Source organism: Anabrus simplex, chromosome 6 (genome assembly GCF_040414725.1).
Source record: "Anabrus simplex isolate iqAnaSimp1 chromosome 6, ASM4041472v1, whole genome shotgun sequence".
In the NCBI taxonomy this organism is placed as follows: Eukaryota; Metazoa; Arthropoda; class Insecta; order Orthoptera; family Tettigoniidae; genus Anabrus; species Anabrus simplex.
This window is the reverse complement of record NC_090270.1, coordinates 74,458,324-74,471,813: the sequence shown is the minus strand read 5'-3', so window position 1 is coordinate 74,471,813 and position 13,490 is coordinate 74,458,324. Positions and strand designations below refer to the sequence as shown.

Below are 13,490 nucleotides of genomic sequence, written 5' to 3'. Positions count from 1 at the left end.
TTATTATTATTATTATTATTATTATTATTATTAATAACATCATAAGGATCAGTGCAGCATTTGGTCTGTTCAAAAAATAATATTGACAAGACCGAGCTGACCGTATTTTCGAAAATACCAAAGCAGGCTACCCTGGACATCAGCAATTGTTCAGGAAATGTCATCCTAGCCAAAAATATGATCAACATTCACCAGTAGAGATCTCAACCTTCAGCTCTGAATTTGGATGTTGTGATGCTATGTTTTCCCTGTCCAGTATGGTTTCGAAGGCTGGACGCTCAGCCCTTCACCGGAAAGGCGAATTGAAGCTTGCAAAATGAACTTGTACATATGAATGCTCCAAATATCCTGGGTAGAAAGGGCTAATGAAGAAGTCCTCAACTTGTTAAGTAAGAGAAAGAAGGCCCTAACAACCATCAAGGAGCAAATGGTCACGTAAATTGGGTACATCATGGGAAGTGAACAGTATCATCATCATCGAGGGGAAAACTGAAGAACAAAGATCTGGCTTCCGTGCTAGTATCGATGAACTTCTGTTGACATCTTTCAAGCCGCTGTTTCACAAGTAATCGTAATCAATTGGATCACCAACCTTTGTAGGACAACAGCATCCTAAGATGAAGAAATCTTTCTCTCATTGGTTTTTAAATAAGAATCATATAAGAAGATATCATTTTGAGAAAACAGCCGTATTACTTTTATGGAACAAGGGTCTGTGTTGTATTAGGCATCCCAACTCAGCAAGTAACAGCGGCTATGGTGCAAGTTTTCACAAAATTCGTCACATGTACCACAGACCCTTATTCACGGTTGTGCTTCAACTTCTTTTCCATTTAATATTGTACACTCTTTGAAAGTTGTTCACCTCTTTTGCACACTAAAACTCTGGTTTTTGGAAAGCAGATTAATTTTTAGGTTCCACTCTTTACAACAATTTTCTACTTCACTAACAGCCTACTATTTTTCATACAGACAGGAGTTAATTAATAAATGCTAAGGTATGAAAGCTACAGCAAACAAAATGGTTCTTCTCCTTTAGCCATAACATGAGCAACTTGATAAATAACTATGACAGCTGATTCATTTCCATTGTGCTTCTGGTGACAATTTGCTATTGACAAACAATGCCTTTCTGCACAGCCTTCAACACAATCACACCTGCCTTCTGAAAACTGAGTACTTACTACGATATTTACTTTCATAATATCTCATGCTTTCAGTATAGCAATCTTTTCATTTGCAGATAAGACATAAGATAGTCACGAATCTCTCGAGAAATGTATTACCAGAAATGTTTTACCTTCCTTTCCAATGACTAGTTCAAGCCTTTTCTTTTTCAATAGTGGTTCAATGTTACAGTTTTTTGGTGATGAAGGGATAGGAAGGAGCTAGGACTGGGAAAGAGACCACTGTGGCCTTATTTAAAGTACAATCTCAGTATTTGTCTAGTATGAAAGTGGGAAACCATCAAAAATCACCTTCAGAGCTACCGATAATGGGGTCTGAACTCACCATCTCTCAATGCATGCTAACAGCTACACAACCTAAATCGTGTAGCCAACTCGCTCGGTGTTTGAGCTTTTATTGATATAAATGCATACCCTTCTTTTGTAACAGACTGTACAGTAGTTAGTTCATGATTCCTGCACAGTACATATCATAATCAAGTAATCAGAACTGTGGAAGGTAACTAAGAACTAGTGCTATGAGGATGGATTCTTCTTCCTAAGACGCCATCTCCAAGCAGAGGTTGGCGATCCACGTAACTAGCTCTGATCTTGACAGCGCAGAATGGAATGCCACTTCTGAAGTACAGCAGTGCCATCTTCGAAGGTCTTTCAGCTATGAATTTCTTCTTCTCCCAAAAGATCTCTTCCCCTGTATCTTTCCTTCGATAATAAGCTGTAATAACCAGATACCTCTCACCTCTCATGATATGTCCTAGGTAGTGTGTTTTCCTCTGTTTTATGGTGAGCAGTAGTTCTTTTTGCTTTCTTGTCTGACTAAGGACCTCGACATTTGAGATTTTCATTACCCAAGCGATTGATAAGATTTATTTCTGACAAACGTGCAAGACAAGACACTGCCATTTGTATGATGAATGAACCTAGCAGACAGAGTTTAAAATCATATCAAGGGGACTATAAACACAGATGACAAAAAAGTTTGAGAACTCAACAGTTTGTGCTCCTCATTTGTGACCAAGAATTTCAAGTAGATGTCTGCTTGCCCTGATGGATGTTTGCAAAATAATTACCAAGCCTATGATTGGATTTTTCTCTGTCATCCAAATTTATAAATACATACATTTGTTTTATTGACCAGATGGATGTACAAAATTGTCTAGATCCTGCCTATGAATTGTAGAGACCACTCCACTCACTCCTCATCCACTTTAATGTTATCTAATTATTGTGCTAAATTGTGAAAGGTGTAAGAATGTTATAAAAATATGTTTTGCTCAGTTTTGATAATGTTCTGGCAAAATTAATTGAAAGCAGAAAAAGTACACAGTTGAATCATTTGCATACTGCTGTAGCACCTATTCTGGAGTTTTAATTTCATTCACTTTCATTGCATCTAACAACTTGATTAGTGGTGCATAAAATTTGTTAAGAGTCAAGATCTTTAGTAATTTAGATGTTGAATTAAATAATAAATTGGCTTGTACATACTCATAAATAATTAACAAGATCAGTACCAATCCTGTAATCTAAGGGTAGCAAAGCTGCCTCTTACCCAGAGGCCCCATGTTTGATTCCCACCCAAGATAGGGATTTTTGCCTGGATCCAAAGGCTGGCAGGCCTTCAGGCTGAGCAGCGTTTGCTTGGTAGGTTAAAGCTCATCAGGGCTGTACCACCATGAGGTTGGTTTATTTGTCTGTTTTAATGTAACATTTTAGATTTCATTTTTAGAAACACCATCCCCCCCCTCATGGAACTACAACCCTTGAAGGGCCTTGGCCTACCAAGCGACTGCTGGTCAGCCCGAAGGCCTCCAGATTAAGAGGTGTCGTGTGGTCAGCACGACGAATCCTCTCGGCCATTATTCTTGGCTTTCTAGACCGGGGCCGCTATCTCACCATCAGATAGCTCCTCAATTCTAATCACGTAGGCTGAGTGGATCTCGTACAAGCCCTCAGGTCCACGTAAAAACCCCTGACCTGCCGGGGAATCGAACTCGAGGCCTCCGGGTAAGAGGTACGCACACTACCCTTACACCACGGGGCCGGCTTAGAAACACCATAGGTTTTAACAATGTCAAACCTTTAACATGTTTTTTTAAGTCTTATTAGAATGGTTAGAAAATTTTGCTACAGTCCGGTCTCTAAACACAGTTAAGGAGGTATATTTGAGAATGTACCAAAGAAATTCCTCTCACTATGCTATCCAGACATGAAAGGAAATACCTCTTGCATCATAATTTAGTTCCATATGCTGAGTTCTTGGATGACATAATGAACATCAAGAAAACCTGTGGTCAACAAAATGCAGTGGCTTTTGCTGATGATGTTATGATCTGGGGAAAAATTGGGGAACAAGAACAACTGAATAAGTTCCAGGAATTCAATCTCAAGATAAACAAACCAAAAACGGAAGTGATGGCAATAAACAGAAAGGGATGGCCAGCGAACATCATGCTAGGAAACCATCCACTGGAAAGTGTGGAATACTTTACATAACTCGGCAGTGTAATATCTCAAGAACACTAGCCACAAAAGAGGTGGCAAATAAGAGTGCAAAGGAGCTCTCACTTTTACCAGTAAGAATGAACACTCCTCTGGGATCCCAAAATACCAACAAAATCAAAGCTGGTTATGTTCAATCAGTAGTTCATACCAATCTTAATGTATAGAATCAAAAACTGCACTCTCACTAAGGAGGACTTGTCAAGGTTGCAGGCATCTGAGATGAAGGGCTTGAGACCATCAAGTCAACAAACATAACTGGACAAGTTAGAAATGGTTAGAAATGAATTGAGACATCATTAGATCGGGTCAGTATATCCAGACTGAGGTGGTTCGAGCACTTAATGAGGATGGGGCCAACAAAGACAGCTCATATTAACTTGGAAAGACGGAAAACTGGATGGTAGGAAGACCAAGAACCCACTGGATGGATATCATACAGATGAACATCGCAGATTGGGAAAGTATACTGGAGGACATCATTAACTACGGAACATAGTACCCAGGAAACCAGAACTGTAAAACAGTTTAAAATTACAAAAATTTGTACATGATGATGCGTTTGTGTATTCAACCCTAGATAAGGATATGCATGTTGAGTACTCAGCCGAGAGGAAGGATGGATCCTCAACAGTTCCACCATCTGCTGTTATACTGTAGACAGCCTAGGCATCACTTAAGAGGTGTACAAGAGAAATGAGGTAATTTCCAATTGTTTTTCTCACCGAGTCGCAAGGTGCTACAGCCCATCAGTCTGCTAAGACCGCTAAAATGTACCCGCAACCATGTGCAACACCTTCATAGGGACTGGCTGCGTAATGAATGGTGTTACTAGCAATGCTAATACTGTACCTCAGTCACTTTCGAATTGTCAAAGCCAAAGATGAGACTAACCGCAACAAACTTGTTCTAGTCCATACCATGTAAACACTATCTGACTCAGTTTTAATTACTGCGTTGATGGGGTGAAAGTTCCTTATGGGGATCACTGTAAGTACCTAGATGTTAACATAAGGAAAGATCTTCATTGGGGAAAAAACATAAATATGACTGTAAATAAAGGGTATAGATCTCTGCACATGGTTATGAGGATTTTTAGAGGTTGTACGAAGGATGTACAGGAGAGGGCAATATAAGTCTCTGGTAAGATGAAAACTAGAGTACGGTTCCAGTGTATGGGACATTCACCAGAAACGACTTCATTCAAGAACTGGAAAAAAAACCAAAGAAAAGCAGCTGGATTTGTTCTGGGTGATTTCAGACAAAACAGTAGTGTTACAAAAATGTTGCAAAGTTTCGGATGGGAAGACCTGGGAGAAAGGAGACGAGCTGCTCGTGGCAGATTCCCTATCTGTTGTTTACCTAGTCTTTTATTAAATAACTGCAAATCATGTTCAGCACTGTTCCATTTATTCAATGGGTCAAAGCAAAAAGCCACTCCCCCAATTGTTATCCTTGTATCTCTCTTCAGTTTCGATGATGTATGATCTGTTAGAGTGGAAGCCATTTCTCTTTAGTTTTGTTTTAGTCAGTCTAATAACTGTGAGGTTTTTCAGTCTGTTGAAACTTGTTCAGGATAAATAAAATAAGAAAATACCTGAAAAAAAGAAAACATTTAATAACAGATTAACCCTAAGAAAGACAATTTTTGTTGAAATTATATCTTTTTCAGGGATAATCTGTTATCAATGTTTTCTTATTTTATTTATCCTGAATTAGTTCCAACAGACTGAAAAACATCACAGTTATAAATTTTGTTTTGATATGAGACCTCACTATGCCTTTATACAGCATTCTTTTTTTTTTTTTTTTTTTTTTGCTAGGGGCTTTACGTCGCACCGACACAGATAGGTCTTATGGCGACGATGGGATGGAAAGGCCTAGGAGTTGGAAGGAAGCGGCCGTGGCCTTAATTAAGGTACAGCCCCAGCATTTGCCTGGCGTGAAAATGGGAAACCACGGAAAACCATCTTCAGGGCTGCCGATAGTGGGGTTCGAACCTACTATCTCCCGGATGCAAGCTCACAGCCGCGCGCTTCTACGCGCACGGCCAACTCGCCCGGTTATACAGCATTCTTGGCTTTGCTCTTGGTCTCTTAAGTTGTAAATCAAACATTTTCCTTGTAATCTACTTGTCCCCATCCTTTGCACGTGTCCATACTACCTGAGCCGGGACGACACTACGGTGTCCTGTAATTAACCATCTTGAGCCAAGTTTCTACTATCTCCATTTTGTACTCTGCTTCATGTGGTTTTTCCGACCATACTCCGAATAAATTTCATCTCAGATGCTTGGATCCTGCTCACCTCTTTCATCCTCACTGTCCAAGTTTCATGCCCATATGTCCAAATCGGTATGTAATAGGTTTGGTAGATGGCCCTCTTGCATTTCAGTGGCATTTTGTTATTCCATATTATGTCTCAAATTACTTGATAGAAGTTTTCTCCAGCTTGAATTCAATTGGTTATTTCGTTATCTATGGAACCTGTATTTAATATCATGCTGCCAAAGTATCTGAACAAATCCCACTGTCGGCAGCCCTGAAAATGGTTTTCAGTGGTTTCCCATTTTCACACCAGGCAAATGCTGGGACTGTACCTTAATTAAGGCCATGGCCGCTTCCTTCCCACTCCTAACCCCTTCCTGTCCCATCGTCGCCATAAGACATATCTGTGTCAGTGCGACGTAAAGCAACTAACCAAAAAAAAAAAGAAGTATCTGAACTTAATTGTCATCTTCAGTTGTTTTCCTTCCAAAATATTGTGTCCTATCGGCTTTCCATTTCTTTGCATAACCATTATCTCACTCCTTTCTTGACTACATACGAGGTCATACTCCATGGCTGTTGTCCAGCCATTAACCTGTTCCTGAACTGGATGCTTTGAATATATATATCTCTATCACACACACAGGCACGCGCACGCACACACTCATTTTATATATACATATGACAATGCCAACCAATTTACTGAAATTGTAATTCTTCAATGATTGAGATTCTAAAAACAAAGTCAACACTTAAATTTTTTATAAATATTGTTATCTTACTGAATTAGGCTAGTTTACCAATCAATCAATCAATCAATCAATCAATCAATCAATCAATCAATCAATCAATCAATCAATCAATCAATCATCACTGATCTGCATTTAGGGTGGAAGATTCCCCATCTGTTGTTTTCCTAGCCTTTTCTTAAATTATCGCAAAGAAATTGGAAAATTATTGAACATCTCCCTTGGTAAGTTATTCCAATCCCTAACTCCCCTTCCTATAAACGAATATTTGCCCAATTTGTCCTCTTGAATTCCAACTTTATCTTCATATTGTGATCTTTCCTACTTTTAAACACACCACTCAAACATATTCGTCTACTGATGTCCTCCCAGGCCATCTCTCCACTCACAGCTCGGAACATACCACTTAATCGAGCAGCTCGTCTCCTTTCTCCCAAGTCTTCCCAGCCCAAACTTTGCAACATTTTTGTAATGCTACTCTTTTGTCGGAAATCACCCGAACAAATCGAGCTGATTTTCTTTGGATTTTTTCCAGTTCTTGAATCGAGTAATCCGGTGAGGGTCCTATACACTAGTTGTGGTATTACCAGAGACTTATACGCCCTCTCCTTTACATCCTTACTACAACCCCTAAGTACCCTCATACCCATGTGCAGAGATCTGTACTCTTTATTAACAATCATATTTATGTGACTACTCCAGTGAAGGTCTTTTCTTATATTAACACCTAGGTACTTACAATGATCCCCAAAAGGAACTTTCACCCCATCAACGCAGTAATTAAAACTGAGAGGACTTTTCCTATTTGTGAAAATCACAACCTGACTTTTAACCCCGTTTATCATCATACCATTGCCTACCGTACATCTCACAACACTATCGAGGTCACCCTGCAGCCGCTCACAATCTTGTAAATTATTTATTACTCTGTACAGAATAACATCATCTGCAAACAGCCTTATCTCTGATTCCACTTCTTTACACATATCACTGATATATATATATATGTATAAGAAAACATAAAGGTCCAATAATACTGCCTTGAGGAATTCCCCCCTTAATTATTACAGGGTCAGATAAAGCTTCGCCTACTCTAATTCTCTGAGTTCTATTTTCTAGAAATACAGCCACCCATTCAGTCACTCTTTTTTTTTAGTCCAATAGCACTCATTTTTGCCAGTAGTCTTCCATGATCTACCCTATCAAATGCCTTAGATAGGTCAATCGCAATGCAGCCCATTTGGCCTCCTGAATCGAAGATATCTGCTATATCTTCCTGAAATCCTACAAGCTGAGCTTCAGTGAAATAACCTTTCCTAAACCCAAACTGCCTTCTTTCAAACCAGTTATTAATTTCGTACACATGTCTAATATAATCAGAAAGAATGCTTTCCCAAAGCTTACATGCAATGCATGTCAAACTGACTAGCCTGAAATTTTCAGCTTTATGTCTATCACCCTTTCCTTTATACACAGAGACACTTCTGCCTTTTGAAGATCCTCGCATACACACTCCCCTTGTTCATTAATGATTCCTGGAATGTCCTTCTTGGAACCTGTTTCTCCCTTAAAGTACCTATACATACACTTGAATTTTTCACTAAAATTTGTATGACCACCAATTATGCTTGCCATCATGTTATCCTTAGCCGACTTCTTTGCTAGATTCAATTTCCTAGTAAGTTCCTTCAATTTCTTCTTACTTCCATAACCATTTCTAACTCTATTTCGTTCCAACCTGCACCTCCTTCTTAGTCTCTTTTCTTCTCTGTTATAATATAGTGGATCTTTACCATTCCTTACCACCTTTTAAGGTACAAACCTATTTTCACATTCCTCAACAATTGCTTTAAACCCATCCCAGAGTCTGTTTACATTTTATTTACCATTTTCCAGTGAACATAGTTACTTTTTTTTGAACTCCCTCATGACTCTTTTTTCAGCCATATGGTACTGCCTAATAGTCCTAATTTTAATACCTTCCTTTTTTTCACATTTACTTTTAACTACGACAAAAACAGCTTCGTGATCACTAATATCATCTATTACTTAGGTTTCTCTATAGAGCTCATCTGGTTTTATCAGCACCACATCAAAAATATTCTTCCCTCTAGTTGGTTCCATCACTTTCTGAATCAGCCGCCCTTCACATATTAACTTATTTGTCATTTGTTGTTCATGTTTCCTGTCATTCGCATTACCTTCCCAATCAACATTTGGTAAATTGAAATCATCTACTACTCTGTCACATTGCTTTCCACATCATTTCCAACATAGCTGATTATCTAATCAAATAACTCTGAATCAGTGTCAGCGCTACCCTTTCCCAGTCTGTACACTCCAAAGACATCAAACTGCCTATTATCTTTAGAGATGAGCCTTACACCCAGAATTTCATGTTTTTCATTCTTACCTTTTTCATAGCTTACAAATTCTTCTTTCACCAGAATGAATACTCCCCCTCCTACCATTCCTATCCTATCTCTACGATACACACTCCAGTTCCATGAGAATATTTCTGCATCCATTATATCATTTCTCAGCCATGATCCAACTCCTATTACAATATCTGGTAAGTATATATCAATTAAATTACTGAATTTGATTCCTTTGTTTACAATGCTTCTACAGATGAGCACTAACATTTTTATGTCATCCCTACTTGATTTCCAGTTACCTGTTCGCTTAACACCGCTCCCTAGGCCACCCCATTTCCCTGAATGTACCTGCCTATAACCCTTCTAAACAAGTTACCTAACTTACATGTACCACTGCAGTTTAAGTGAAGGCCATCTGAGCGCAGATCCCTGTCTCCTACCCACCAATTAGGATCTAGAAATCTCACTCCCAGTTTCCCACATACCCACTCCATAGTCTCATTTAAATCCCCAATCACCTTCCAGTCAGTATCCCTCCTACACAGTATTCCACTGATAACAATCTCCGCTTCCTTAAACTTCATCCGTGCTGCATTTATCAGATCCCACACATCCCCAACTATGTTGGTACTTATACCTACTTGCCTTACGTTGTTAGTTCCAACGTGAAACACTACCACCTTCTCCTTTCCTCAACATCTGCCTCAAGCTAATTCCTGGATATCACTCTACTCTGGTTCCCTTTCCTCCACACACTTTCCCCACGTCTAACGATAGAATCCCCCATGACCAGAGCCTCAACCCTACCCACCTCATTTGATCCCCTCCCCTCCTGGTCAGCCCTATCTTCTCTCACTGCTTTCCATGACCCTGTTCCACCTGTCTTTTCCTTTCCACTACACTACATTTCCCTTTCCTACCTTTTTCCTTCCTCCTATTTCCACACATCTCAGCAACAGTTCCCTGTTCTTCATCTTCCCTCGGTTGTTCTACCTGCAGTGACTCGTACCAATTTCTCACAGACACCTGTCCTGAATTCTGATCCTGAACAGAGCCCTTAGCCTGCAATCTCCTTCCCCTTAAAACATTAGACCACCTGTCTTCTACAATTCCCCCATTTCCTTCCCATCCCTCCTTTACACCTACTGGTTGGTATTTTTTTTTTGCTAGTTGCTTTACGTCGCACCGACACAGATAGGCCTTATGGGGACGATGGGACAAGGAAGAGCTAGGAGTGGGAAGGAAGCGGCCATGGCCTTAATTAAGGTACAGCCCCAGCATTTGCCTGGTGTGAAAATGGGAAACCACGGAAAACCATTTTCCGTGCTGCCGACAGTGGGGTTCTACACCTACTGTATCCTGTACATTATTTGAGGAAGGCCTACTTTCCTTCCTGTCCTCTGAGAGAATCCTAATTATCTCCCTCAAACTCTCCAACTCCTCCCTCATACTCCTTAATGCCTAGCCACACCCACAGTTGCTACACTTGCACTCCTTAGCCATTATTTATGGAATAATGGGAAGAAAAGGAAAAATAAAATAACTTATTCTGTGCAAAATAAAAATGAAAGGAAATATTTCCTAGGATAGTTCACAAAGATCACACAACAACAAGGTAATTAATATAAGCTACTACTACACTGCAATACTACCTTTATTACAAATTAAGCTAAACAGTATGCAGTGCCTTATAAAATCATGTTCCCCAATTGAAGTTCTATTTTTTACCAAATACATCAGTATTACATCATGCCGTGTACTGAAAGTGCCTGTAGAAGGTAGCCTAAACTAAAAAAATATAATTTGAAACAGTCATTGAGACCCTCGGCTATAATCAAAATAAGGAACTCTTTTGTGAACAACTTTTATTTTGTTTTTTATCATCATCATCCCAGACCATGATAAATCACCACCAAAGTTCGGGACAGGAAGTGGTGATGGTTGCTTTAAGGAGCAAAGCAATGTGGTTATCAGCCCTTGTAATAGTTTCTATGTATAAGTAATGAGGTATACCAGGGAAGATGCAAGCGAGGTAGTTTGTACTGCTTTCCAAACTGATCTATTGTAACAATACAGGCTCTATAACATCATTATCAACGTATAGGCCAACAAGCACTGGTACAGCTGTTGGGATGCAATTTATTAGAATCACCCATACCTTGGTATTTTCTATGTAGGCTATACAGACTGTATCAGAACTATACCAACAACAACAAAAATCAGGGATGCTCTTCATGTTATGTTAGAACAATGGTGCAATCGGATCGGGAGAAATAATTTTTCTTTTCGAGAAAATGATGTTACGGTACTTTGTTACTTCCAGGCGTGTGGTTTAAATTGATGAACTTACCAAATTTGCTATGCCAGAGAGCCAGTCGCTGGCAGTTGCTGTGCATCAGAGGAGGGAAGGAAAGTGGGAGACAGAGGTAATGTTCAGAACGAATGCACAAGTTTCTCGTTCATTTTGCATAGTCGCTTTCCAACCCCAGTAGGCAGTGTACAGTTTGTTCTTCACAAATTGACTGCTATGCGAACCCCGTAGAAAGAGAAGATGAACTTGTACCAAGAATACAGGCAGCTTTCCAGGTCGTTTGCCAACACACCACACATCCTGAACAGAGTCCAAAGGTCACTACTACACAGTTGTGAACTGTGCATCGAAGTAGGAGGGGGGACATGTTGAACATCTACTGTAATCCAACCACTGGGTGTATTGTTTCCTTTGTTCAGTATTTCATTCCATTTACAATGTTGTGAGTGAAGAAATACACAATTGTGGGGCAGCACCGTTACATCTTTGAGCATGTTGAATAGTAAAGAACGTTACTGCGACCAACAGACGAGAGGACGAACGGCATGGTGCATTCCTTGACTGACAAGTTTGTCTTAATTGCTGTGTGTTCTTGTAATGTGGGTGCAGTTATGACTGTTTAATAAAGTAACTGTGGACAGTGCCTGTAAGAGATCAGGACAATCCTGTGAAAGTCGAATCAGGAACCTTATGCATACGTACAGAGCATTATCTCTATCTTCATCATACACCCCACTTCCCCTCCCTGCTCACTCCCACCCTTCTCTTTTTTGAAGCACGGCAACAGCTTGTGTTCTGGCATAGCAAATACGGTGACTTCATCAATTTGAATCGCGCAGCTGGAAGTAACAAAGTAACCTCATTTTCTCGAAAGGAAGACGTTTCTCTGCCTGGTTTTTTCTGATACACCCTGCCTGTATACAGTACAGTATATTTGTTTGTTGAGTACTCAACCTGAAGGCTGGTTAGATCCCCTACAGCTGTCATAAAAAGTCCAGATGTCACTTTATAGGCATACACGTGAAAATGAGGAGTGATGTATTTTCCCACTGCTTTCCTAATTGACCTAGAAAGTGCTATTACATAGGCTGTCAAGCTCACTTAAACAAGACACTGGCCTTATAAGGCATAGTTTAACACTATTCCTATAGTACCACAGCCAAAAACTGGATTACGCTGGGCAAAGAGATGCAGAAATACTACAAGCATCAAGGGATAATTGGTGGTTGCGATTAGTATGCCTAAACAAGAAAACGTTGAATGACATGTCATGTAATCACAAAAATACACACCGTTACGGGAGAAAATAACACAGGATGAACAAACATAGCCTACCTAGAATTCTCAGTCCGTAGTTGATTCATAACCTATCATTAAATTGCAACGATCGTTACCTTACTGATGCCACGAAATCAACATCGCATACCAGAGAACTAACATCATTATTGTTTAGAGCAACTAACATTACTGTATGAGCTAATCAATTAGCAATCGATTTTGTTTTCGATCTGAAATAATTTCAAACTAACAAGAATTTGAAAATTAAAAATGATAAAATGAGGAATTATTCTATGATACACAACTGGTGCAAAGATCAGCATTGTATAATAAAAAACGACGTTGATGTTCGTGAAAGCCGTCCCCAACTTTGTTATAATATCCCTTTTATTATGAAAATTAGAGTAGAGTAATAATAGCAGTACCTTGGCCAGCACCTGTCACAAGAACTTTCTTGCCAGCAAAACTTATATTCATTTCAACTATCGAGCTTCTTACCACTCACAAGAGATGTGATACGAAACTCCCGCTAGAGCAACGTTTCAGACGGAATGTTAGCAGTGTGAGAATACCGTGGCACTCTATTATCACATTACGTTCCTTTTTTCTTTCTTTATCTTTAGTTTATTGCTGATTATGTAAAGGGCGTAGATGTCAAGGTTAAACTCCAGACGGAAACAGTCCACAAAATATTATGCAAGAAAAACACACGATTTTATTATTAAAATATCGGAATGGTATGGAATTATACTAGAGCCTACGACTAGGCCCTATATAGTGGAAAAATTGAACCATTAAACAAATTTGCAATGGTTTTC

General features: G+C 39.4%; 1 protein-coding gene across 1 annotated transcript in view; it reads right to left on the bottom strand.

Moving 5' to 3' along the window:
- Nucleotides 1–13,286, bottom strand: part of LOC136876142 (L-xylulose reductase) — a 102,039-nt gene extending 88,753 nt beyond the window's left edge. The window contains exon 1 of the mRNA XM_067149849.2: nt 13,098–13,286. Within this exon, the coding sequence (XP_067005950.2) occupies nt 13,098–13,149 (52 nt within the window). The 5' untranslated portion in view covers nt 13,150–13,286. The remainder of the gene's footprint in view (nt 1–13,097) is intronic.
- Nucleotides 13,287–13,490: the final 204 nt, after the last annotated feature.